Source organism: Panicum hallii, chromosome 3 (assembly GCF_002211085.1).
Source record: "Panicum hallii strain FIL2 chromosome 3, PHallii_v3.1, whole genome shotgun sequence".
Lineage (NCBI taxonomy): Eukaryota > Viridiplantae > Streptophyta > Magnoliopsida > Poales > Poaceae > Panicum > Panicum hallii.
Window position 1 is genome coordinate 11,186,918 of NC_038044.1, and position 26,971 is coordinate 11,213,888.

General features: G+C 48.4%; 2 protein-coding genes and 1 long non-coding RNA gene across 6 annotated transcripts; 1 reads left to right on the plus strand and 2 right to left on the minus strand.

Moving 5' to 3' along the window:
- Window positions 1-6,559: 6,559 nt before the first annotated feature.
- LOC112887018 lies at window positions 6,560-7,790 on the minus strand. Of its 4 annotated transcripts, XR_003227473.1 has the most exons (4): window positions 7,653-7,790; window positions 7,353-7,557; window positions 6,972-7,073; window positions 6,560-6,880 (listed from the first exon to the last, which is right to left on the minus strand). It is a non-coding gene; the product is annotated as an uncharacterized LOC112887018 (long non-coding RNA). The 4 variants fall into 4 exon arrangements; XR_003227471.1 differs by having other exon boundaries at window positions 6,972-7,557; XR_003227472.1 differs by lacking the exon at window positions 6,560-6,880 and having other exon boundaries at window positions 6,887-7,073.
- LOC112887016 (polygalacturonase At1g48100-like) lies at window positions 7,554-11,694 on the plus strand. The gene is made up of 7 exons (XM_025953088.1): window positions 7,554-8,055; window positions 9,139-9,270; window positions 9,738-9,914; window positions 10,031-10,072; window positions 10,166-10,373; window positions 10,662-10,852; window positions 10,940-11,694. The coding sequence occupies exons 1-7, from the start codon at window positions 7,627-7,629 to the stop codon at window positions 11,333-11,335; spliced, it is 1,575 nt and encodes a 524-aa protein (XP_025808873.1). The 5' UTR covers window positions 7,554-7,626; the 3' UTR covers window positions 11,336-11,694.
- An 884-nt stretch (window positions 11,695-12,578) lies between these two features.
- LOC112887017 (cinnamoyl-CoA reductase-like SNL6) lies at window positions 12,579-17,749 on the minus strand. The gene is made up of 5 exons (XM_025953089.1): window positions 17,308-17,749; window positions 15,839-16,014; window positions 13,355-13,555; window positions 13,099-13,252; window positions 12,579-13,005 (listed from the first exon to the last, which is right to left on the minus strand). Exons 1-5 carry the CDS (start codon window positions 17,564-17,566, stop codon window positions 12,686-12,688), a joined length of 1,110 nt encoding a protein of 369 aa, XP_025808874.1. The 5' UTR covers window positions 17,567-17,749; the 3' UTR covers window positions 12,579-12,685.
- Between the last annotated feature and the right edge of the window lie 9,222 nt (window positions 17,750-26,971).

Consider the following 26,971-nt stretch of genomic DNA (forward strand, 5'->3'; position numbering starts at 1 on the left):
TGTTCAGATGCTGGGATCCTGACGGGCAGAGTAAACAGGCATTTTCAGAACGTTGAATAATTTTGCAAGCCATGGCTACAAACAGCCCAAGTTCAGTCCTGTGGGCGCACAAAGATGCAATTTTCAGAGATGAGTCTCGTAAATAAATACGCTACGGCGAAGAAGGGATGGCCGGATGAGGCTTCCAGATTCAGTTCCAGTCCCAAACACATATCAATCACCAAAGCTCCATCGAGGTGAGCCGTTGGAGGAGCTGGAGAGCCTCATCCATGACGTAGTTGGCTGCGCCGTCATGGACGCCTTGCCCCTGAGCTGGAGCTTGCGGTGCAGGCAACCGACGATGCAGCCTCCGTTCTTTTCGTCAGAATGTGTCCTGGGATTTGGGGATGGAGAATGAGCAACAAGTGCGATGACCGTCGCGGCATGAGGTGGAGACGACCTGAGCATGGACGCGGGTTCGGGGGAGTTCGGAGCCGACCACGGCGGCGGCAGATATAGTTGTTTCCAGAAAGGCCCTAAATAATTACACAAAAACCCCTAAATGGATCGCGAATAATAATCGCGATCCGATTATTTGCAGTAAACCCCCAATTTGGATCCGGCTATTTTTAGAAAACCCTCTAAAGCGGATCTCGTTTCATAATCGTGATCCGATTATTTTCAGAAAACCCCCTATAAGGAAACTGTTTCTTAAAGTACCCCTTCCCGTCCGGCTCCGGCGACTGCCGCCTCGTCGTCGCGACCGCACCTGCTCTCCCCTTGCCCGCCGAGTCTCCCATGACGCGCTCCCTCCTACTCCGCCTCTCTAAATCCATTCCCAAGTGACCGGCCGTAGCACCCGCTGCCCGCATGCGCACCGACCGGGGTTTGGCGCTAACATCCTCCGCCATTACCTTGAACTCGCCGCCGAGCTTGACTGTCCTCGCCGCACTGTTGCTTTGGTAGCAGCCCAATGCAAGGCGACGAGTACATCCATGACGCTGCTCTCTCTGGCGCAGGCGCGCACGCTCTAAACCGACGCAATTTGCTTGGAGCTCGCTACCCTGGCGCGGCGGGGTTTCGAGTAATTTTGAACGGAGTTTTGTATTTCCAATCTTCGTTTCCCACGATTCGACTCCAGATTCTACCCGCGTATTACTCGCTGGCAAATGGGAGCGCCGGGGTGGACGGCGAAATGTTTCCTCGGAAAGCTGGCGTTGACTCTACTTACGATTTGCAGCGATCCCTCCGATTCGAGTCGCTCTCTGCGTGGAAAATGTCATGCAGGACAGGACGGCGACCTGCCTGGCCGAGTCCATCACGGATTCACGGGCTCGACGCGCCATCCGTCACGGCGCCACTGGAGCAGCACCTAGCGCTGCATTGTTTTTCTTTCTTTTTTTTTTGCGAGGAACCATTGTTTTTCTTTCAGGTGGCAACACCGTGGCTGTTCCCGTTCGGCGGTGACACGGCGGACGCCGACGCGCCGTTCGTCGCGTGGCGGCTCAACGTCGTTGCGCAAGCGCTGGAGGCCGCGTTCGCCGCGTGACCGGAGCGGACGAGCTTGTTCCAGTGCATGAGCAAGACTTTGCTTCTGTGACTCTGTCCCATGCAGTCCCTGTGCAACGACTGCGGCATCAGGTTCAAGAAAGGAGGAGCGACGGGCCATCAGGGCGCGTGTGCTACGACGCGCAGCGGGCGCAGTACGGGCTGGCTGGAGCAGGCGCCCGGCGCGCCCCCGTGCGGCGGCGACGTCGCGGCGCCGTTCCTCGCGTGGCAGCTGCCCGCGTTCGCGGTCTGGCCGGAGCGGGCGAGCTTGTTCCAGTACATATATCGTTCGTGGAATAACCGGAATGAGCTGCCTCGGTGGCGCAATGGCTTTTTTGGAGGTCGTTTTGTTGCACGGTTGCACGCGGCTGAACTTGGCAATGTGTAGGGTGTGGCGCAGTGGCGGCTCTTAGCTTCATATGTGTTCTGTTCATCGATAAATTTAACTGATCGGAATAATTAGCAGGCACTACTCTTTTCGCCAATCTGTCGTGTGAAATGGGGCTCCAAAATTCAAATTTCGAGCGATGCTATTTGTCGGATTCCATTTTATTTACCTCGATTCAAATTGTTCGACGAGGTAATGAGGTTACGTGCCTGCAGTAGGCACGCAGGGTTCATAAAAGTCGACACAAATAATTCGACCATTGCACCATGGATCTACCTACCATACATAAGCCGAAAGGCCGATGGCGTTTGTCCAGACCATGTATTCGTCAGTGACACAACCCATATTCTCGCGTATTCAGTTTGGATTCATGGGTTGTCCTGTATCTTGTGTCACACAGCAGCAGGCCTACCGAATGATTTCCATAGAACAGGGAACAACAGGATTTCTAAAGCTCGAGCTCTGGCTAAGATGTCTATGTTTCCATGTACTTCTACGGCATTGTCACCAGCTAGCAGCCCAAAGGAAGAAAATCGAGGCCACTACTGCTGTGTTCGGCTGAAAAGAAAGACTGAAAGAGTGACCCTGGCTGATCCTGGCCAAAACTAGTGCCCTTGCCCTGCACCTTATCCATCACCGGCTTGCCTGCATGTGGTTCAATATATTCAAGTGGGATTTTTTTTTTGTCGCCGGTGCTAACAAAGAAAAAGGAGTGACCCACCACTAATTAGCTGGCTCATTTGGATGGACAAAAACGAACAAATATGCCGCATGGGAGGGAAATCGGTAGATTTGGAGGTGAGGGTTATAAACTTCTTACATGGTTTATTGCACTGTCCCGCGGCTCGAATGGTTTATAGATTAGCAACAATCGTCGAGTTTTGGATCGAAGCCCACAAATCATAGAGTTTTGAATGAGTTTCGGGTTGCTGTGCGTGGAGAGGGACTCACGAACTGGCAACGATTCAGCAAAGCATGAATTGGTTCACCAAAAAGTAGTAGCACTAGCATCTGCTGTATATGTTTGAGGAACGAACTGAAGATGATGGATGCTTAAGGGCTTAAGGCGGGAAGCCAGCAGAGAACGGTGGGTTGGGCTGGGTTCCATCGTTTTGCGTTGGCTTTCGTCCTTTCAGTTTGGATCACGGGCCGGCCTGTATCACGCACTTGGGGTCGACTTCTGTAGCTGCAAACGTTGCACGCGCACACCTGCTTCTGCAGGCCATTTCCACAGGAACAGCAGCCATTGCTGATGCTTGAGTACAGGACCTCTCTGGCAGGGATCAACACGTGCTTCTGCAGCTAACCTTGAGCATCCATCTGCTTGGAATGACCTGTTTCTATCCCAAGTTTCATATGCCTAGGCAGCCGGTGCATTTCAGTTGCAGTGAGTAGATGCCAAGTCTGACACCGATCTCACAGCAATTGATCGCTAGATTGAAGAGGGCACCATTCATCCGTCCACCTCTTGTGAAATTCAGCATTTCAGCCCAGCTTTATCCTTGAACCCTGGATATGACAATATCTGACATTGTATGCTCCAATGTCCCACAGCTCGTGTGATTTACGAACAATGAAGAGCCACCCAACTCGTCACTCGAAACCCACAAATCAGAGATGTTCAGATGCTGGAACCCTGGCTGGCAGGTTCAGCAGGCATTTTTCAGAACGTTAAATAATTTTGCAAAGCAAGAAACAGCCCAAGTTCAATCCAATGTGCATGCAAAGATGCAATTTTCAGAGGTAAGGTTCACAAACTTCACCTGCAAATTGACCAAGAACACAGGAAAAGTTCTCCCATTATGTTGATGCCCACACTTCGCTTGCAGTGTTGATGCCCACAGGGGCAAGGCTTCCGGATTCAGTCCCAATCCCGAACACACATCAATCACCAGACCTCCACCGAGGTGAGCCATTAGAGGAGCTGGAGGGCCTCAACCACGGCGTAGTTGGCTGCTGGCTCTTGGCTGCGCCGGCACGAACGCCTTGCCCCTGAGCTGGAGCTTACGGTGCGGAACTCCGTGGTCGCAGCCGCAGGCCGCCGACGATGCGGCCTCCGTTCTTCTCGAGTTCTTGTCAGAATGCAGACTGGAATTTGGGGATGGAGAACGAGAAATCAGTGCGATTGCTGTCGCGGCATGACCTGGAGGAGACCTGAGCATTGACGCGGGTTCGGGGGAGCTCCGAGCTGGCCACGGCGGCGGCGATATAGGTGTCTTGCAGAAAGCCCTCTAATAATTACACAAAACCCCCCTGAAATGGATCGCGAATAGTAATCGCGATCCGACTATTTGCATTAAACCTCCTAATCCGGATCCGTATATTTTCATAAAACCTCCTAAAGCGGATCGCTATTAATAATCGCGATCCGATTATTTTCATAAAACCCCCTAAAAGGAAAACTGTTTTTTAAAGCAGCCCTTCCCGTCCGGCTCCGGCGACTGCCGCCTCGTCGTCGCCACCGCACTGCGCGCCTCTTCCAGTTCTCCGCTCCTCCTTGCCCGCCTAATCTCCCATGCCGCGCTCCCTCCTCCTCCTACTCTCCTCCGCCATTCCCCAGTGGGCGGCCGCAGCGCACCGCACGGGGTTCCCGTTGGTTTGGTGTTGACCCAATGCAAGGCGGCGAGCCCATCCATGGTGCCGCTATTTCTGGCGCAGGCGCGCGTGATAGAAATCAAAGCAAATTGCTTGGAGCTCGCTTCCCAGGCGCGGTGGCTCAACGTTGTTGCTCAGCGCCAGGCGCTCGCGGCCAGGCCGACGAGGAGAGGACGGGCTTGTTACTTGTTAGCATCGTGGATTTTGCCTCGTCGCTCTGGGTCGAGCAGGCTGCGGCGTCGCTCGTGTCCCAGCACGCGACTCCGAGCGCTGCTGCGGCGTCCATTCCACTCCGGATCACCCAATTTTTCTCCAAAAATTTCTCGAGTTCCTATTCCTGCAGGCTCAAATCTTAGACACAGCCACACGGGGGGTGGTCGGTATTTGAAATACCGTCCACTGCCATGTTAATTTCACCTTTAATTTACGCTACTGTAGCTCATGTTTGGGAGCGAAATTTCGCATGGAGTTTTGTATTTGCGATCCCCGTTTCCAGGATTTATCTCCAGATTTTTCCCGCGTCTCAGTCGCCGGCAGATGGGAGCGCCGGGGTGGACGGTGTTTGACATGCCGACCCCACCCCCTCAAGGATGCTGGCGGCCTGGCGCTGAGTGACTTGCGATTTTACGACGATCCCTCCGGTTCGGGTCGCTCTCCGCGTGGAAAATGGCTTGGAGGACTACTCAGCGCCCTCACATGGATGGCGGAATTGGCAACGCCGAGGATCGCGGCGACCTGCCGGCGCCGCGCCGAGCCCGTCACGGGCTGGGCGCGCCATCCGTCACGGCGCCACTGGAGCAGAAGCTAGCGCGGCCTTTTCTTGCCCAAGTGGCAACGCCGTGGCCGCCCGTTCGCTGGCGGCGGCAGATTCGCTGCATCTATCGCCGGTGCAACTTGCTTGGCCGGAGGGAGGGAGACAGACCTCGGCGGGCAGTGGCCTGCACCTGCTCCTCGCCCGAGAAGGGTTTGCTGCGAATGGTGTGGCGCCGCTGTTTCGGTGCAGCTCCTCAGGAGACGTCCAGCCATGGCGTCGCCGAGCGTCACGTGGTTGCTGCGCAGAGCCACTGGGCATTGGTGCGTCGCGTGAGAGATGAGGAGATGCATGTTTGTTTTGGAATGTTCCGAAGATCCGAAGGGCGAAGGAGACAGCAGCAGCTGCTGCTGCAGTGCAGGCGATGGAATCGGGGCGATCCGGCAGGCGGCGGCAGCACGCAGGAGCAGGAGCCCGTGAACAAGAGGGCCGCTCAGCCGCCAATCATGTCCGGGGAGCAAACAAAAGCTCTGCCTCCCTGACTGTTAGTGGCCAATCAGGCAGCTCCAAGGCTCCAAAAGGATCCATCAGGTAAGGGGCGGTTACGTGTATTGGCACTGCACAATCCAGGAGCTTACGGCACTCGATTCAGACGCAGAGAACAGGTCGAGCGGTAGTCCATCCCTGGAACATGGAGGCACTCAGAATTCTCCAATCTCCGCTCCGGAGACGACGAGCGACACCGTCACAATTTTTCTGAATTAGCGATCGCCCCACTGTACTCCAACCCAGTGCCAATCTGAAAAGAGCTCGCGATCCCAGCTAATCTGGACACGCGTGTACACATGCGGCTCCGATATTTCTGCAGCCGGCGCCGCGCGTTCGTCGGGCACGCACGTTTGCGCCGGAGACACCGAGGCGGATTGGATAACGATAGCCCGAAGGGAAAAGGGAACCGAGCGGGTGGAAGCTACGGGAGGCAGCAAGGGCAGGGCATCGACTGGTGGTGGTGGCGAGCGCCGGGGGGCAGCCGGGCATCAGGTAGGTGGGTGGGTGGTTGATGGGGCTCGTTGCCGTTTCTCGCTGGGTCCCCATCTCGCCCTCGCGCGCGCCCGTGACCGGGGAGGGCGAGGCGGCCGGCAGTTGGCTCGCCACTTGTGAAGTCGTCAGCTTGTGATTGCAAGCTTGTAATGTTGCGCTACTTGTATAATGCGTCTCGTAAGAAATTGTGCCGCAAGCCCCCAGTTGTATAATGTACCACCACCTACCACGTTACATTTAGCTTGCATCTAGGTTTGGTTTGGTTTCAACCACACGGTTGCCACCTGCCAGCAATGGAAGCTCCGGACACTCCAGAAGTAGCGTGCTGTAACAAGTTCAGCTTCTGTGTGATATAAACTACCACTACTCGAGTGATTGTTCAGTAGTCTGTTGGAAAGAAACAACGGGCAATGCTGTCACTCAAATTGTGCCACACATCACCAGTAGTCTTGGCTCTTGGGAGACCTTGTCAGGGAGGGTGCTTCCACAGCCCCTACCCTTGGGACCCCGGCCAATCACTGTCTGAGCTTGGTCTTTGCAATCATACAACAACCTGCTCGCCTGTAAAATGTGTACAGCTAACAGAAACACCATATGCACTGTTCATCAAATTGCCAAAATAATAATAATAATAATAAAAAGGTTATACAGCCTTTGGCAAACTCATACTTTGTCACAATTGAACAACGGACGCCAAAAGAACACGCATTATGCTCCAGCAGTGGCCTGCGGGCGCCGATACAGGACGAACCGAGTAGTCAGTTTAATCACCTGACAGATCGTGTCACGCATCAGACTAATAGCAAATAATTTCGAACAGGCCAGTACATACAGACACGCCACTTCCTTCCCCCGTGAACCATCAGCAGTTCAGTAGTACGAGCACAGGTAAGCTGCCTTGTCTGGTTTTTTTCTGGGCTCTGGCAAGTGGCGAGAGCTAATGTCTCGAAGATGATTCCTCCAACCAATTCTCACGAAAAGAAGTCGGTAAAGGAGGATAAAACTTTGACATGTTCATGCACAAAAGTGACAAAGAAGCAAAGACGGCACCTTAAATTCTGTGTGATGTTACGAGCCAATGCTCCCCACAAATGCACGTGAGCCTGGGCTGGTCCCCAACCCATTTCCTTCTTTCACTCGACCTTGCTGAAGCAGAGACGATGGCCATGGGCATCGTTATTTAAACCCCCTCTTTCCCTCCTCGAAGCCACATACTCTATCCCCTGCCTTTCATCATTCCTTCTTCATCTCTTATCTTCCAAACACATACAGACATATACACAGAAGCTCAACGGGAGATAGATACAAAGTTACAAACACAAAGATGAGGCTTGGGCTAAAAGGTCTCACCTTTCTGCTTCTCCTTTTCTTGCTTGTTCTGTGCTCCAGCATCCGTCTATGTGATGCAAGAGGCGGGAAGCATTGGAGGCGAAGCAGAGCGACCTCCACCTCTATGCTGAGAAAAGGGAAACCAAAGAGCAGTAGTTCCCACAAGCAAAACGGCAAAGGAAATCAGAGTCCATACCAGCCAAGTCCGAGCACAAGCCCTGTCAGCCCGAGCGGAAGCCCTGTCCAGCGCAAAGGAGGCCAGGGTCCAACAATGCCAACACCAGGTGGAGGAAGTGGATGTACAGTGCCACCTCCACCGCTGCTGCGGCCGCCTCCACCGCCGTCTCCACCGGCAGCGCAGGACACAGTCTTCAACGTGGTTGATTTTGGAGCCAAGGGTGATGGGGTTACGGATGATACTCAGGTCACCATCACTGCTTTGAAAATACTCTGCTTCCAGCTAGGACACTTTTGTCACCTGCATCATACATTCTGGGTTATAATTTCTTTTTCCAGGCATCCCGGTATATTTAGTTTGTTTCCATGGTTGCTACTACTATCCTCTAATGAACTGACTAAGCTTATGTCCATCCGCATAACACCTCATAACCATTATAACATTCGAGTTCAATTTAGAAATGCCACTAGTATTGGAATTTCAAATGAATGCTCAGCCAGAAACATTATTTCACATTGATCACATTTCCTGCAGTAAGTCTTCTTATTTTTTTTATAAAAAAATGCTATCATATATTCTCACTAAGCACACTTCAGGACATGATTGCCAAAGTTACCGTTCTTTATTAAAAATGGTCACATGATTTTTTTTTTCCAGTGCACTAGCCTTTTAAAATGGTTGCACATTATATATTGTTCATTCTTCAAGGTTGGAGACTCACATCAGAGTGCAAGTGCATATAGTGCCACAACCTAGTTTTTTTTTTGGGTGCTTAGATCGTTCATTTCTCACATGATTGGGTGCATTTGTGGAAAGGCATACATCTTTAGTCTTTACACATCATGCTGGACACTGCATTTATTTGGGGTCTAAGGAAATGGGAACATGTAAATAAATGGTTCGCAATAGTGCAAACATCTGATAGCAGTACCTGCAGAACTTGTATGCCTGTAATTTCCAAAGAATATGGCAATTCTCAAATTCAGTACGGAGATTTGATATATTGATTCTTTTTATCAGTTTTTTTTCTGTGTCCTTGCTTTTTCATGAGCATAAAGAATTTTTACGCTGAACTGAATTAGAATCTGTTGTCATCACCTGAAAAATTACCTTCGTTCTATCACCTAGAGTTAACCAGAGCATAAATGGATTTTAGATAATATAATAATTATCTTTCTCCATTTATTAACACAGATATGCTGGTAAAAGAAACTTCCAACTGCAACTGGAATCTGAGTATATACTTGGGCTCACTTTTAATGATATAATGACACTGAGCAGCGCCCTTTCCCAATGAGTTGGAACTAAATAATTAAAAGATATACACAGGCTTTTGAAGCAGCATGGGCAGCAGCATGCAAGGTGGAGGCATCTACGGTTCTTGTACCATCTGAACTCGAGTTTGTCGTTGGCCCAATCTCATTTTCTGGGCCTTACTGTAAACCAAACATTCTATTCCAGGTAAATCTACTTCAAAACCCTAATGTGTGTCCTAAATAACAAGATATAAGGCTTGGGTTTTTTCCCCAGCCATATCGCTTACTTGTGAAACTATATATTTTAATCACCACAGATTTTATTCATTAAAAAACATACAGGTAGTTTTTCACTTGTGCACCTTCCAAATTCTACACATATAGCATTTCAACTCAACAGACAAAATTTGCTGTAGCGTTCCTGAAACGAGCTTAATATTTTGAATTAGTAGGTCAGTGTCGATCTATTTTTGCTGTTTCATTAAACATCTTAAAACCAACTCTTGATGAATGTATATTTGTTTGCCAAAAAAACGTGAGATCAACTGAAGAGCTCTACACTGTATCCTTGACCATGTCAAACAATCAGTGGGCAAATTATGCAACCAAAATATAATCGAAATGAACATAAGCAAGAATGCTGGTACTAAATGACATGTTCCAATTGTGCAGCTGGATGGCACTATTTTAGCTCAAACTAGTGCGAGAGTGTGGGGTTCTGGTTTGCTTCAATGGCTTGAGTTCACAAAGCTAACTGGAATAGCAATCCAAGGCAGTGGTGTAATAAATGGTAGGGGGCAAGAATGGTGGACCTACTCAGATCCAAATGACGACGATGACAATGATGCAGTAAGACCTGATCATCTAACAGCATCGTACTTATAGACAGTTTTTTCTTTTTATGGATACTTATAGACAATTGAAAGTAGACAAATTTATTTGCTTACCTGGGTGTTTTGAAACAGTTCAGAGTGGAGCTAGACAAGATGCCACAGATTAAACCTACGGTAAGTAGACTACTATTGCTGTATTGCAGCAATTGACCATCTTTTTAATTGCATACAAACAAATTACAGCTATGGCTGCTTACTCTGATGCAGGCACTGAGATTTTATGGCAGTTCCAATGTCACAGTAACGGGTATCACGATTGTTAACAGCTCACAGTGCCATCTGAAGTTTGATAGCTGCCAAGGAGTCATGGTTCACGATTTAACCATCTCTTCCCCTGAGAATAGTCCCAACACCGATGGAATACACCTGCAAAACTCCAGAGAAGTCAACATTCACCACACTAACATGGCTTGCGGTAATGCTCATAGAATTCATAAAGTATTTACCCAATACGATCAGCCATTTATGCTTGCTAAACAAGTTCACACGAATTTAGTTAAAAGCCACCTCATGTAGTATATAGAGACAAATACCTATTCTGTTAACTGGTCACTTTAGATAGCCGCAGAACTTCTAAAATGGCAAGATTCAGGAATAAGAGACCAAGCTTTAAAAAAACACTAGTAGGACCTGCATTATTAACTGTTTCTTCTAAAAGTAAAACTTGTAATCAACATGAAATTTTGTGCCTTGTGCAATGCAGGTGATGACTGTGTTTCCATCCAGACAGGATGCAGTGACATAAACATACATAATGTGAACTGCGGACCAGGCCATGGGATCAGTATTGGTGGTCTAGGGAGGTATAACACAAAAGCATGTGTATCCAACGTCACTGTAAGAGATGTCAACATGTACAAAACAATGAATGGTGTCAGAATCAAGACTTGGCAGGTAAGCATAACATGACAACACCAGAGTTATTTACCCAGCAAGTACCACTACATTCACCGAGCTAAACATACTGAAATCTTGATGCAGGGTGGTTCCGGGCTGGTTCAGGGTATAAGGTTCTCAAACATACTGGTCTCAGAAGTTCAAACGCCTATCATCATAGACCAATTCTACTGCGACAAAACAACATGCAGAAATCAAACTTCAGCAGTGGCTGTTTCAGGTGTTCAGTATGAGAACATCAGGGGGACTTTCACAATTAAACCAGCCCACTTTGCGTGCAGCGACAACTCGCCTTGTTCAGATATCACTCTTACCGGAATACAACTCAAACCCATGACAGTACCACAGTACCACCTATACAACCCCTTCTGCTGGCAAGCCTTTGGAATGCTGTACACCCCAACCGTACCTCCCATATCTTGCTTGCAGATCGGCAAACCAGCAGGGAACAGCGTGTTGTCAGATGGTGACCTTTGCTGAAAGGCTGAGGCTCTCTAAAAAGGAGTGGAAGTGCTCAAGTGCCTTAATCGGGACAATACTGTTTGTGTCCATCAGTTAAGGCGGTCGTCGTGATTCTTCCGACCCCTTTGCACAATGCCGTGTACTGTGCATATATGCAGCTATTGTCAGGGACTCAGGAATCAGGATATGGCTTTTATGGCACGTACCAACTCGCCTCTTGATAGGAAATATAGGAAGTCGATGATATAATATAGGTAGTGTTTGTCCCGTGTTTCCAGTGATGTATCATGCATACGTATGAGATGCTTCAAGGGAAAACATAGAATCAGCAGTCTGTAGCCCGCTTCACCGCAATGCACATACAAATATGAATGGTAGCAAAGCCTTATTCACTCTTCAGACGCAGCTATTGCTGCGCGGCAGATCGAATTATTCTTTCGGTTTGGGGGTCAGGGAATGACTGAACAGAAACCCCTTCAAACTCGGCGCTATCGATGTAGTGTATCATGCGTGAGTGATCAAAGACCAATTGAAGTGGGAGAGGATGCTAACCGGTAGCGAGGTGGCCGTCGGCAGCGGCTGCGGCGGAGTGGAGCTGCTGAAGCCTCATCGTGCACCGGTGGTGAGAAGAGCTGAAGGGTGGCGGTATTTCCAACAGCTGCGAGGACGCTAGGGAAGCGCCACGCGAAGAGGCGGAGGAGCGTGGAGGCGCGCAGCCGGCGCCGCCCCCCAACCCGAAGTGCGTCGCGATCTGTCCCGTCCCATCTAGCCAACCGGCCACCTCCACTACCGCCCGCCTGAGCAATACGCCATCGAAATAGCTTATGGTGCCGTGTGCATAGAAGCACGCGCGGCTGCGCTTGGAAGCGTGGCCGCGTGGGAGGCTGGGGAGGAGTGGGAGCTGTGCGGTGCCGGCCGCGCCCGAAAGGCGCTCGACGAAATGCGTAGGCGCGTGGAGGAAGAAGAGAAGCTTTCGCCGATCCTCCTCTCATTTCTTGCAAGAATTCCGGCCCACTGGAAATACCGCCACCCTTCTTCTTGAGCCTTGGCTCTTTCCGGCCCATGTTAGGTCCACTGGGCCCTGTAAAAACAAAACTACGTTGACAACGTTGTGTTCTGTTTTTTTCCTGTTCTGTTCTGTTCGGCCGAAAATTGGTTCCACCCTCTGCCTTCGCTGTGCCATCCCCTGTTCGGCTGCTCTACTGACTACTGATGATCAGTTCTCCGCTGGCGGAAATTGTTGTCAGGTTGTACAACATCCTACCTAGCAAAGCTTTATTGACGCATCAAAACTATGTACAATGTCACACCAGCATCAGCTCTCTCCTCTTCTACCATCACACAACTCGCCACCGACCCCCGACCATTTCACTCATACGACACGGGGAAGTAGGCGTCGTAGGTGCACCTCCTCCGCGCGGACATGAGCGCCGTCAGCTTCCGGTTGCAGAGCTCGAACCGCGCCGCCCGCTCGTCGGGCGCCGCGGGAGCCCTGCCGGCGGGGGCGTGGAGCCCCAGCTGCCGCTGCAGCTCGGCGAACTCCTCGGCTCGCCGGACCACGTGGTCGTAGCAGATGTACCGCCCGCCGGCCGTGCCGTTCATCTCCTCGTACACGCGGACGTGCGCCTCCGCTACCCTCTCCACGTTCGCTGTGGCCAGCAGGCCTTCGGCGAGCATGGCGTGCGCTCCTGCGAACATACACATGCAGATCATTAAGAGTCTTAGCTACTGCATTGTGATTCACTGGACTGACGATGTCACGGTGGCAGTAGAGTATAGACCTTTGAGGTAGGCAATGGATGGAGTAGGGTTCCGCCTCCAGAATCCTGGCCCGGTTACAAGCGCAGGACATATGGTAACTAGCTTCAGGTCTGTTCCCCGTGCCGCTCTCCATGCCGCCTTTTCCGCCATCGTCTTGCCAAGTGAGAACCACAGCTGCATATGTTTAAGCCCCATCGTTAGCATTCTGTAGCCATCAAAATGGGGGGGAGGTATTCAACAATCAATACAGCCGTGGTTTTGCTGTCTTCCTCTTACCTTGTTGTCGCCACAGAGGCTCTCATCGCTCCAACAGTTCTCATCAATGGTGGTTGGGAACCTGCGGTCACGAGCGTAGATTTGCCTCCAGACACATGCCAACAGCGACGAGGTGAAAACGCACCTCCTCACGGACTCTGTCCTCACACATGCTTCAACCACGAGCTCTGCTGCTTTGGCTTCCAAATGTGCCATGTGTTTCTGTTGACATCGACATTCAGAAGTTTAGTAAAACCACACATTTTGGCATCATAGTTACAACACCATTCATGAAAAGTCCAAATGGAGTTGTTTCAAAAAAAAGTCCAAATGGAGTATTTTAGGCACACCAAAAAGTAGGTGCCATGGTGTGATGTGATCCAGAGGTTAAGACTTGAGGTTACTAAAAAGTTGCTTAGATTAGTTTAGTTGGTTTTTTTCTTTTTTTTCTTTTTGTGTAGCAGTTTTTAATATTCTAGCACACACTGTTATAGCTTTTCTTTAATGAGATTATTTCTAATACAATAACTTTTGCGAATTCTTTTCTTAAAAACTTTCTTTTGGGAGAGGGAGGGGGTGGGGTATTAATACAATATTTGTCATTACTATATCTAGTAAGTGCACTTCAACTACTATACATAGCCTCATGGCATCTATAGAACTATATAAGTAACCTTTTATAATTCCAGTTGCAAATGATGGCCTTGTTGACATATTGATGTACTTTGGACCTATGGTCCATGTTCACGAAAATGTGATTATGACTGCCCAACTAGCAATCAACACTGGCTCCTGTTCACAGGGGAGAATCATTGTGCTTATCTAGCTGTGCATACAACTTGTTTGTGCTAGTGCCTAGTTGCAAGTTCGTGCGCGCAGAAAAATCAAGACCAACGGGATCACTGCAATGTAAAGGCAAATCTGTATCTCATGATTATACAAAAGATTTAAGTGGCATATTGTAAAAAGCAGCTACAAAAGTAAAATGAATCTGGTACGGAATGACAAAAAGGGGGGAAATAGACCACCTAACAAATGGGTTTGATTAAGTCATTCTTGACTTGGAAGCTGTTCAGTGAGGGCACTGTTAACTACTACAGCTGAAAAGGAGGCATGCTCAAATGTTCATACTGTTTGTCAACAAGATGAACTTTCTGCTGCAACCGAAAGAGTAATTGGATGCCTTTCATGTCTATGTTCAAATGTTAAAGAGCGCAGCAACCCAGCAACTCATACATAGGCTACATATACACAGGTACTGAGCATGCGGACTTCGTCTTGAGGCTACATGCTTTGGAATCACATGCCAGAAAGATGTTTTGGAACGTATATTTCTAATCCAGCTTAAATAAATATATTGAGATGTGTGACATGTATAAAGAAAGAGTTGCATCCATATCTATGATGAGGCTACTAAAGTAAGGGGCAGTGGCAACATCAGACGTGGTCTAAGCAAGTCTCCACTATACCAATCTGAGTGGATTTGGTAGTTGCACTTTGCAACACTTGCACAATAGGATAACCACAAACTTGCAACCATTTAGAGCTTAAATTTGAACAAATATTTCCAGCATCCAGGTGTATATTTGGAGTTGCAAAACATTCACCTACCACCACTGTCTTTGTAGTAGTAGGTATCCTTTCATCCTTTGGTCAAAAGGACATCAGGCCGCTTATCGCCTCTGAGAGGTCAAACACTGACAGAGCCTTCTGTAAATCAATCCGTGGTAGTCTCAGAAAAGTTCTAAAACAACGGCTGATGGTAGGAGTCACCATCTGAGGGGACATCGTGCCAACAAACTTCTATATAATAGTTAGATTAGTGGTCTACGTTCCCAATTTAGAAAATTCGGAATCTCTCTTGCTCAGACCTAAAATAGGAAAGATAGCTTGTAGAGTTGTAGTAATATGCTGCACAGGATACAAATGGCCCCAGTCAAGCCATACTGTTCTAAGGCGTGCATGCCGTCGTTAGTTCATACTGCAATCTTGCTGGACATAGTGAGTGGTGATCATTTTAACCAATCAGAACCTATTTTTTTCCAGTCTTAAAAAATTTAGCAAGATTGTTTTAAGCCAATCACTACCTGCAATTTACATGGCAATGCAAACCATTAGGTCTGAATTTTAAATCTCTTCCATGACAGCTGACTGATTTTTTAGCCATGCCTATTGACATAAGCCTTTGTTTTAAAACTAGTGCCAACAAATCTTTTAATTTAGGTTTAATAAGTTGATATCTACCTATATTTCATAATGTGCATATCTAGTCTTCCTTGACAAGGATAATGCAAAGCTTCTGTGTTAGCACATATTGAGAAGCAGGAGCATAACACTATTAAAAGTTAAAAACCAGATCTTATTTCACAGACAAACAAAAAGAAAAGAGAAATGTATCTAGCCTACCTTTGCACATATGATTTCAGGGATATAAATACCAAGTACTCTGTTAAAAAAGCAAGAAGTACTGACAGTATGAGCATCAATCCAAGTCGAGTAGCTCACCGTGTAACCGGAGATGCCGCCTGGATCCACAAGTGATGAAGTGTGAAAGACACCAACACAGCCGTCGAAAGCTTCATGCAAGCTCACTGGGTCCATCACATTTGCCATCACGGTCCAAACCCCATCCCTTCCATTCTCGCCAAACATCTCCATCTCCCTCAGCTTGTCAAGGTCCTCTACGTTACCAAAACAAAGTAACAGACACATAAGAATCTACTCCGATTTGACAGAAAGTTCAGTAAGACCGTTTTTGTAATAGGAATGTTCCAATTCATGTCAACATGCACAACGAGTAAAAGTAACATATCAAGTTTGAAAACCACAAATGGACAGTTGTTAGTTTCTCTTAAACTGTTTAAGAGATCATTTACCGATGTTCTTAATGCAGCCTTGGGCAAAGTTGATTAGTATATGGTGACATGTTCTACACCGCTGGAATCAAAACAAATCTAAAACAACATGTTCAGCCTTGAAAGGAGTTAAATCGTAGGGGAGAAATTTGGGACGTCTCTTTTGCATGACTAGGCAGACTACTCTTGCCGTCCAAAGAGAGTGGCAGGTTAAGTTTGATCCCAAGGGCTATGCAGATTTCCTGTGGTCCAGGGAAGCTTCACTGGTGAAATATCAGGTTATCAACTACTACAAGTGATGTGGTCATATGGACTGGACCAACTATGATGCAACGTTCAACTAAAACTGCATAATTGCAGCAGAAAACCATATACGTAGGAGTCAGCATTATGGACGCATCACTGCTGGTGACCTAATTGGCACGAAAATGGGCATATATGCTAAATAACTCGTGTCAACAAAAAGAAAGGATGGTTTCGCGTCACAAAACGTGGAGGTACAAGATACCATTCGTGCAAAGTGCAAGCCCTTCTTGCTAGGTAGAAATTTATTCCAATAAAATCACTGGAAGGTTTCTCAAGCTTGTAGAAAGACACCTCAAATGGGTGATTTTCCACCAACCCACAGAGCATACACCAAAGCATACGGATGGAAAACAGGAGTTCAACAACACAGACAACGGATGCCCAACTACAAAACGTATAGGAATATTTTTTTTTATGAACCTAGGTTTAGGATGGAACAAACGGAAGCCAAACACGAGCACATTCTAAACTAACCTTTACTCCGGAACCTATTTTTCTTTACCGCGATTTGGTACTTCCACACAAGACAAAAACTACTGCATTACGAAATTTAACTGAATTACTGAACATCTCGTGGCGGGGAAGGGATTCGTAGTCAAGTTTAGCCTATCTAAAATGACACGAAAAAGTAGAACGACAGCATTGCAGGCAGGAAGGATCAGTTTCACATTTCCAATCAGCGAAAACCATTTTCAGAAACGGGGGGCGGGCACAACTCCGCAGACGTCCCACCCCAAAACGCGAGGGAAAAACGCGTCCGATCCCCATTGCCGAAGAAGCCCCCAATTTCTCGAGTAAGACCGGCCGACTAACCTTGCGTCTCGAGCGCGAGGCGGACGTTGTACCCGTGGCGGAGCAGCCGGTCGACGACGGCGAACCCGACGAACGACGTGCCCCCGGTGACGCAGACGGTGCGCGCCTCCGCGCCGGCGGCCTCGTCGGCCCGGGCCACGCGCTTCGCCGCGGCGCCGCCCGGCCTCCGGGCGCCGAAGCCCGCGCCGTGGAGCAGCAGCGCGGCGCGCATCTCCTCCACCTCGGCCTCCAGGCTCTGCGTGCTCCGCAGCACCCCCATGTGCCCCCCTCCACCGCCGCCGCTAATGCGTCCAACTGCTGGCCTTGCCTTGGCGCCCCCGCCTCGCCGTGCCGTGGAGTGAATTGTGAATGCCTCCCTCAACGGAGTGGTGGCGTGGTGGGTTTGAGGGTGGGAAGAGCGTAGCGTACTCTGCTGCTCGCGGGATCGTGTCTGCGTTGTGCGTGATCGGTGGCGGGTGGAGGGTCGCGCGTGAGGTGTGGATATATAAAGCTGGGCTTGCTCGGCTTGTGGGCGTGGCCCGCCTGCCTGCTCCTGGTTTGCCGTTGCTGCCACACTTGGCTCTCGCGTGAGCCGTGTCACGCATCACATCGGCTTCGGCTAAAAGAGCAGGCGGCGTGTGCGCACAGCGCACGGATCGGCTTGATCCGTGCGAGCGACGGCGGCTGGGCCTGTACCTCTCACCCAAGGGGGAAGAAGTCATTGAGTACCACTAGCGCTCACGTAATCACGTCCCATTGGTTCAAAAGAAGCCCTTCAGAAACAAGACGTTTCACTCTCGCTCTCATCCTGACGACGTGTGGTCAGGTAAACCATCCAGTTTTTACCGAGCTTCACGTCTCGCCAGCTCCGATCCGCCTCTTGCCGTTTCGTCCCCGTCCTGAAAAGTCTCACGTGATTGGTGTGAGGAGGAGAGTTAGAAGACAGGGGCAAGGTTATATTAGAAGCGTAAGCGTGCGTGAGCTTCCAGAAGGAAGCTACGCTGGAAAACAAAGCAGAGGCCAAAAGGCTCCTCTTTCTAGCACCCTGCCCCCCCCCCCTGATGTTTCCCAATGCTTACTTTGCTCGTATTTAAGCAAGTTGCAAGCGCGAAAGGGGACGGAGACACGGAGTGGTTAGGAAACTGAGCATTTTTGCCGAGCGCCTCAACGTGTGCTGCTGCTGCTGCGACCATTTGGTGCGCGGCATGGCATGGCATGGCACGGGCGGTTGCGCGCAATTCCTGTTGACCCGAGTCCGAACCCGCGAGGATTCTCTGGAAGCAAGAGGAGACAGCCCAATCACCAGCCTCGCAGCTAACGACCTGCACCAGCAAAGCTTGCGGTTTGCAAATGACGCTTCGCCTCGCCGCCGAGTGACTTGGCCCGTACTCCTCACGCTCCGACTCGACCAGTGGATTTCCTCCGGCCAGCCGACCGGCGCCCGGCTCGAGCCGAGCTCTGGCCGCGCACGGCGCGCCGGCGGGGCAGCGGGCGGCTGGTGGTGGGCCGGGTGCCCCGGTTTTCTGACGACTTTTCCGCGGGAAGTGATTGGGCCCGCTCTATCGGAGAGCTCCGTGGATCAGATCGTTTTGTCCTCGGCGGCCGCCGTGGGATTTTAGGGGAAACGGATTTCTCTGACGACAGTGCCTGGACGTTACATCGCCGCGCCCAGATGAATTGCCAAAACTTAAATTAACGGCTAGATTATCCAGAATCTTAACATAACCTAGTGCATGACAAATCAATCTAATGCGGAATAAACGGTAATCATTATACCAGCGTTAGCAGTAGTAGCAGCCATTTGCACCTGATCCGTAGAGGAAGTAGGCGTTCTTGTCGGTGTAGGAGATGCAGCGGCGAATCGGCGTCCTTCGGGCGCCAACGGGAGTGCTTGGCCTTCCAAACCCCTCCAATGCCCTTAGCGATCAGACTAGCGGTGGCTAAGATTTTAGATTAAGATTAATTAGGTTATTTTTAGATGCTAACCACAACCTTATGTTTATAGGCACTGTGGGGCTGGGGGCCAACTTCTGGAAACAGGCCTAATGGGCCTGCTGATCACAGCCCATTAGGGTTTTATCATTAGATTTTCTTAATCACGTTTAGATGGTTTAAACGTTTTCTTAACAGTGAAGATCACAATATCTTAACAGAATTTATTTCCAACATTCTCCCACTTGATCGAACGGTTAAGGCTAATATTCGTATCATACTAATGTTCACCCTTAGTAGTAACAGAAAGTACCGGACCAATACGTCGTCAGTAGCTTGATGCACTACTGGGACCCCATTACCCACAGTCTCACTGAAACACCTCGGTAGAACGCTTATTCATTAGTTGGGAGTTATAATGGCCCTAAACCAGGACCTAAAGACTATCCACCAAACCCATATTAGTAACGTGCTGCTTAAACACGTTCGGTGGTAAGCCTTTAGTGAGCGGATCCGCTAACATAGAATTAGTTCTTGTGTGCTCAATCTTAACGGTTCGATCCTGGCATCTTTCTTTCACAACACGATACTTAAGGTCAATGTGTTTGGAAGCACCACTTGACTTGTTGTTACTCGAAAAGAATACTGCAGACTGATTATCGCAGTATAACGTTATAGGTTTCGTAATGCTGTCAATTACCTTGAGGTCCGGAATAAAATTCTTAAGCCAAACAGTCTGTCCAGTTGCTTCATAGCATGCCACAAACTCAGCTTGCATCGTCGACGCTGCAACTAAACTTTGCTTAGAGCTTTTCCATGATATAGCTCCACCGGCTAACGTGTAAATATATCCTGACGTAGATTTCCTACTATCCACACATCCAGCAAAGTCAGCATCAGTATAACCCACAACTTCAAGGTTATCTGATCTTCTGTATGTGAGCATGAAGTCTTTAGTGCCTTGGCAGTAACGTAATGCCTTCTTGACACCAACCCAGTGGACCTTCCCGGGATTCTTTTGATATCTTCCAAATATTCCGGTAGCAAAAGCCAAGTCAGGACGCGTACGGACCTGTGCATACATCAGGCTTCCGACAGCTGAAGCATAAGGTATGTCCTTCATCTCATCTGATTCCAATTGGTTCTTAGGACATTGGGCTTCATTAAACTTATCGCCCTTCGCTAATGGAACAGGTGTGGCCTTACTCTTATCCATATTAAATCTCTTAAGTATTTTCTCAATATATGCCTTTTGAGACAATCCTAGTACTCCTTTGGTCCTATCTCGGTGTATCTCAATGCCCAGAACATAAGAGGCTTCACCAAGATCTTTCATATCAAAATTGGATGAAAAAATCCCTTTGTTTCATGCAGCATACGCTTATCGCTGCTCGCTAATAGGATATCATCCACATAAAGCACTAGAATTATAAATTTACCACCCTTTATCTTAGTGTAGATACAATTATCCACATCATTCTCCTTAAATCCGAATTTCTTAATCACTTGATCGAATTTAAGGTTCCACTGTCTTGACGCTTGCTTAAACCCGTAAATAGATTTCTTAAGTCTGCATCCTAAATGTTCCTTGCCCTTCACAACAAAACCTTCCGGTTGTGCCATGCAGATGGTCTCATCCAAGTCACCATTCAGGAACGCAGTTTTGACATCCATCTGATGTAGTTCTAAGTCATAATGAGCTACTAGCACCATAACAATTCTGAATAAATCTTTCTTAGACACAGGGGAGAAAGTTTCAATATAATCGACCCCTTCTTTTTGTGTGAAACCTTTGGCTACAAGCCTTACTTTGAATCGTTCGACATTCCCTTTAGAATCACGTTTAGTCTTGTAGACCCATTTACAGCCTACTGGTTTGACTCCATTAGGAATATCTACCAGATCCCAAACATCATTAGAACTCATGGACTTAAGCTCTTCTTCCATGGCCTCAACCCATTTGGCAGAGTTCTCACATGATACTGCCTCTCTAAACGTGTCCGGATCATCAGCTTTCCCAATATCATACATATCTTCACTTAAGTATGTCTCATAATCAGGGAAAACTGTCTTTTTCCTAACCCGCTGTGATCTTCTTAATGGTTCTACAGGCTGAGGTGCTGGTTGAGGTGCAGCCTGAGGCACCTCGACAGGGTTCTCATCTTCAGCATTAGGCGCCATTTGCTCAGCTTGTTGTTCGCTCGCAGGCTCAGGAGCTACTTCAACAGCCGGAGTAGCACTAGTACTCTGAACAGGAGGCGTAATCTGATCAAATGGTGTACTCTGAACGGAAGGAACAAACAGCGGCACTAACTGAGGTGTTACTGTTTCTTGAATTACGGGGATGGGAAGCTCAGCCCGTATTTCTTCAAGATTAATTTCCCTCCTCGGAAAACTCCCACTGATTCCTGCATCCTCTAGGAATACAGCCTGCCTGGTCTCAACGAACTTAGTGAGGCGATCAGGACAGTAGAATCGGTATCCCTTGGACTTATCAGGGTATCCGATAAAAATAGCAGCTCACCGTCTTATTATCTAATTTCTTTTGTTGTCGATTAAATAATTTAGCTTCGGCTGGACAGCCCCACACACGTAAATAATTAAGCGATGGTTTCTTCCCAAACCACAACTCATAAGGTGTTTTTGGCACAGATTTGGAAGGAACACGATTTAGTATGTGCGCAGCTGTTTTTAATGTTTCCATCCACAGCTCCACAGACAAAGTAGAATAACTAAGCATGCTACGTACCATGTCCATTAGTGTAGGATTACGACGCTCAACAACTCCATTTTGCTGTGGTTCGCTCGGCATACTGTACTGGGCCTTTATACCATTCTCTTCAAGATACTTAGCGAATGGTCCAGGTACTTGGCCGAATGGAGCATGTCTCCCATAATATTCACCACCTCGATCTAATCTCACTAATTTAATAGTGATATTATGCTGATTTTCCACTTCAGCCTTGAATATTTTGAATTTATCTGATGACTCGGATCGATCACGAATGGGGTAAATATAACCGTAACGAGAGAAGTCATCTGTGAAAGTAATGAACGAGTCAAAACTATCAACAGACTTTACTGGGAACGAACCACAAATATCAGTATGAATTATTTCTAATAGGCCCGAACTCCGAGTAGCTCCTTTCTTAATTGTCTTAGCGAATTTCCCCTTAATACAATCAACGCATAGTTGATCTAAGTTTGAGAGATCTAATGAATGAAGTATCTCTTCTCTTATGAGACGCTCATTTCTCCCCCTCGAAATGTGGCCCAAACGACAATGCCACAATTTCGAAGAAGTCTCATTATCACGCTTACGCTTATGCGATACATCATCCACATGCATTGCAGAATAAACATTATCAAGAGAGAGCAAATAAAGATCGCCTTGCAAATGACCAAGGCCCACACTTAAATTATGAAATTTAATGTTGCACACAGAGTTGCCAAACTCACAAATATGTCCTGACTTATTTAAACGCGAAACAGAAATAAGGTTTCTCTTCAAACTGGGAACATAAAGAACATCATGCAAACTAAGGTTGAAGCCGCCTGGTAACTCCAAATCGAAGCTCCCAATGCCTTCAACCTTCACTTCATTGCCATCAGCCACTCTTAGGCTTCGCTCCCCCTCTCTTATAGTTCGGATCGAACTGAATACCTGCAGTGAATTGGAAATGTGCACAGTGGCACCTGAGACAATCCACCAAGTATTAGGAGAAAAATTCACTAAGAACATTCATCAATAAAAGATACATAATCAGTAATTGTACCTTTGTTATTAAGCCACTCCTTAAATCCATGACATTCCTTCTGCTCATGTTTAGGTGACTTGCAGAACTTGCACAGCCTCTCATTAGAGGTCTTCTTATGTGACACGGCCTTGCTCTTATGGCCCTTAAACTTTTTCTTATGCTGACTGTTGCTGCCAGACTTAGCCTGATGCTTAGAAGTGTTATTCATGCTAACACGCCCAAAGCGCTCGCTGACCATGTTGACAGCATCCTTCATCCTTTCAGCTTTCTGCCTTTCTTCTTCCTCAACACAGTAACTAATGAGCTCAGCCATGCTCCAAGTCGCCTTCTGAGTGTTGTAGCTTATTTTGAAGGGACTGTACTGTACTGGCAGAGAAGTCATGATGAAGTGCACCAGAAAACCATCAGAGATAACCATATCCAGTGTCTTCAGCTTATTTGCCATGTCACACATGCTCATAATGTGCTTCCTGATTGCACTTTGCCCATCATACTGTGAAGTCAGCATCTTCATGATCAGGGTGCTAGCATAAGTCTTGGAAGAACTCTTAAAGTTCTCCTCCACCTTGGCAAGATATGCCCTGGCGCTTAGATCATTACCATCCTGGTCCTTATCAAGAATAGCACCACAGATGGCCGGAGTGATCGTGTTCTTAATGATCATGTTGGCCATCCTGTCTGATCTCTCCCACTTCTCAATGGCAGTACGGGATCAGCGGGCTCTGCTGGCTTGTCTTGACGTAAGGCGAGATCATACTCGCACACAGCAATGGCAACATTAACATTTTTATACCAGCTTGGATAGTTGGTGCCATTCAGTAGCTCAATGGATTTCAGGTAGCCCGTCACAGTGTTCACTGAAAAATTATGAGAACAATAATTTCATTAAACTCACAATTAAGATGCACATAAGAAGTATGAAATTAACCCTACGATGGTCTGATTAAAATCATACATAAATTTCAATTTGCATCACCAATGGGGAAAACAAACGAAATTTATCATTAAACTCATAATTAAATCAACGATGGTTAGAATTAATTATAAGTGCTCTAAATAAACTTCCCGATGGTTCCATTTAAATAGAGTGCATCTTAATTACTTATGGTGGATGAACATAATTTTCAGCGAATAAATGTAACTAAAACAGGATTAAAAAAATTTTACATAACTTATGGAAATTAATTAACATAATGCTGGTAATAATAAGTGCAACAGAAATAATTAAAACTTTAAACATAACAGCAATTAACTTTAGCTTTAAACATAAGAAACAGTAAATAAAAGAATTTAAACATTAACTGGGCTAAAACTCGTAAAACAGCCCAAACCATCCCTCTATACGCGCAGCCCAATCTGCACATTTGGCCCATTTGGCCCATCCCGCGAAAACCCTAATGCGGGTGAATCTGGACGCTCCATTCCGATCGAACGGTCAGAAACTCACGGCAGCTCGTATAAAACAGCTCGGTCGGAACGAAACCCTAATATTCTCACTCCACTTCAATCTTTCCCCACCCCGGGGCACAGCCGCCGCTCAGCAGAGAGGCGGCGCTGGCGGAGCGACGCTCGGGCTGGCGCGCAGGGCTGCGCGCGAGGCGGCGCAGCGGGCTGACGCGCACGTGGCGCGCCCGAGGGACTGCGCGAGCTGTGGCGCTGCCGCGCGGGGCGGCGCGCGCGGGGCGGCCGCGTGGCGCTGCGCTCGGGGCGGCGGGCGCCGGCTGCCGCGCTGGCCGCGTGGCGCTGCAGGAGCGCTCAGGGCGGCCGCGCAGGGCTGAGCAGCTGGCACAGCAGCGCAGGAGGCGCACGGGCAGGCCGGCCCAGCAGCGCGGCGCGCAGGGGCGCGTGGCGCAGGGCGCGGTCGCAGGCTGAGCTGCGTGGCCCGTAGCGCAGGCGGCGCGCGGCACAGGGCCGAGCAGGGCAGCGCACAGTAAGGGATTTAGGGATTTCTCAAATCGCGATCTAAGATTTGTATTCCCCTTCCTTTCAATGCTTACTTATGCATCTTGTTCATGATTTTGAATCTAATTTGCGGAAATCAAACATGAACAGTGATCTAATTTGGGAACAGATTAATTAGCCGTATGCCTTAACCTTAATTGCATAGCTAATCATCAATTTTGTCTCGGTTTAACCATGAATTAGAATAAATATTAAACCTTTGCATCTAATCCGAGACACTTAGCATTAACAGATCAAGATTAAACTTAAATTTGACATAAACCGAATTAGATTAGATCTAATCTCGTGATCAGAAAACTAATTAACCATGATTTAGATCTAATCAAGCATGATTAACACATAAAAACCTTTCTGCAGGAACTAATTGCGTCTAAAACATGAATCAACCTTAACTGTGCAATAAGATCTAATCTGCACAGCACCTTTGCATCTTAAACCGATGAAAACAGAGGCATAAATATGCTCAAAAATTGACCATGCATGACTAGGTTAAGATGGCTCATGATACCGATTGTTAGAATTGCCAAAACTTAAATTAACGGCAAGATTATCCAGAATCTTAACATAACCTAGTTCATGACAAATCAATCGAATGCGGAATAAACGGTAATCATTATACCAGCGTTAGCAGTAGCAGCAGTCATTTGCGCCTGATCCGTAGAGAAAGTAGGCGTTCTTGTCGGTGCAGGAGATGCAGCGGCGAATCGGCGTCCTCCGGGCGCCAACGGGACTGCTTGGCCTTCAAACCCCTCCAATGCCCTTAGCGATCAGACTAGCGGTGGCTAGGGTTTTAGATTAAAATTAATTAGGTTATTTTTAGGTGCTAACCACGAACCTTATGTTTATAGGCACTGTGGGGCTGGGGGCCAGCCTTTGGAAACAGGCCTAATGGGTCTGCTGATCACAGCCTATTAGGGTTTTATCATTAGATTTCCTTAATCACGTTTAGATGGTTTAAACGTTTTCTTAACAGTGAAGATCACAGTATCTTAACAGAATTTATTTCCAACAAAGCTGGCAGATCTGTAAAGCAACGTTTCAATACGACTTGTGCGATTCGAGACGGTGACCAGCAGCAGCCGCTCTATCAGGGAGCCGAGCACCGGAATGCCAAACTGAACGGCCAACGGGAACACGAGCACAGCTGGGGATAGATGTTGAAGCTCAGTGCCTTGCGACCCAGGGTATTGCAAGCTTGCTACCCGACGACCCGACCGGGTCGTCCACTGATCCTGCATTTCTAATCAGAGTTTTCAGCAGCTGATTTTTTTTTTCAGAGTTCCGTCTAACAGAATTCAGACGTAGGAAATTAGGAATGAGGAATAGTCATGGCCCAGTAAGTTTCGGTCCATGCCGTGTGACCCAATACATACGAAGAGGAAGAAGAAGCCTCTTCTACTTACTCATGCAGCCTGCTCAAGCGGCCCGCTCTGCTCTGCTCAGCTTTGGTGATGCAGCCCATGGGGTGGGCTGCATCACCAAAGCGGAGCACGGGCCGCATGCCGCCGACACGCACCGGCACAGCGACATTCCACGGCACGGCACGGCACTGCACCGTGGAGCTGCGCGGCTAGCATCCGACCATGCATCCAAGTATCCAACAGCGGTGTGAACGGAGTTAAATCAGCAATGGAGAGAGACACGCAGTACAGCTAGTACCTAGAACTCCTACACCTACACTGTACACCACACAAAATCGGCGGCAGAGCCTAGACCCCAGACCGTCTCGCGTCGTGCCGTGCCGTGCCGTGTCGTCAACCTGCTGGTGTCGCGCCCGCGAGCTGCTCCCGCCGCCCGCCGCCCGCCGGTGCCGCGTGCCGGTGCCGCCCGGTGCGAACGGCGTGGCGATCTCGCTGTTGGCGTGGGAACGCGGCGGTAGCAGCGGATGGAGGACGAGATCGCCAGATTTTCTGGGGGTAGCCTCTACCTGCCGATGAATTGAAGGCAGGCAGGAGACTCGCAGGTGATCCGCGCGGGGGAAGAAGGGATGGCGACCGCACGTACGAGGCCCGGTTGTCCTCCTGAAGTTCTGA

Excerpts from the sequence above, each read along its gene's own strand:
- LOC112887017 (XM_025953089.1), bottom strand. The coding sequence starts at position 17,566 with ATGGGGGTGCTGCGGAGCACGCAGAGCCTGGAGGCCGAGGTGGAGGAG. Across the intron at positions 16,015-17,307 it reads CCTCGCGCTCGAGACGCAAG|AGGACCTTGACAAGCTGAGG; the intron begins GTTAGTCGGCCG and ends TTGGTAACGTAG. Across the intron at positions 13,253-13,354 it reads GCCTCTGTGGCGACAACAAG|CTGTGGTTCTCACTTGGCAA; the intron begins GTAAGAGGAAGA and ends AAACATATGCAG.
- LOC112887016 (XM_025953088.1), top strand. The coding sequence starts at position 7,627 with ATGAGGCTTGGGCTAAAAGGTCTCACCTTTCTGCTTCTCCTTTTCTTG. Across the intron at positions 9,915-10,030 it reads ACGACGATGACAATGATGCA|TTCAGAGTGGAGCTAGACAA; the intron begins GTAAGACCTGAT and ends GTTTTGAAACAG. Across the intron at positions 10,853-10,939 it reads TCAGAATCAAGACTTGGCAG|GGTGGTTCCGGGCTGGTTCA; the intron begins GTAAGCATAACA and ends ATCTTGATGCAG.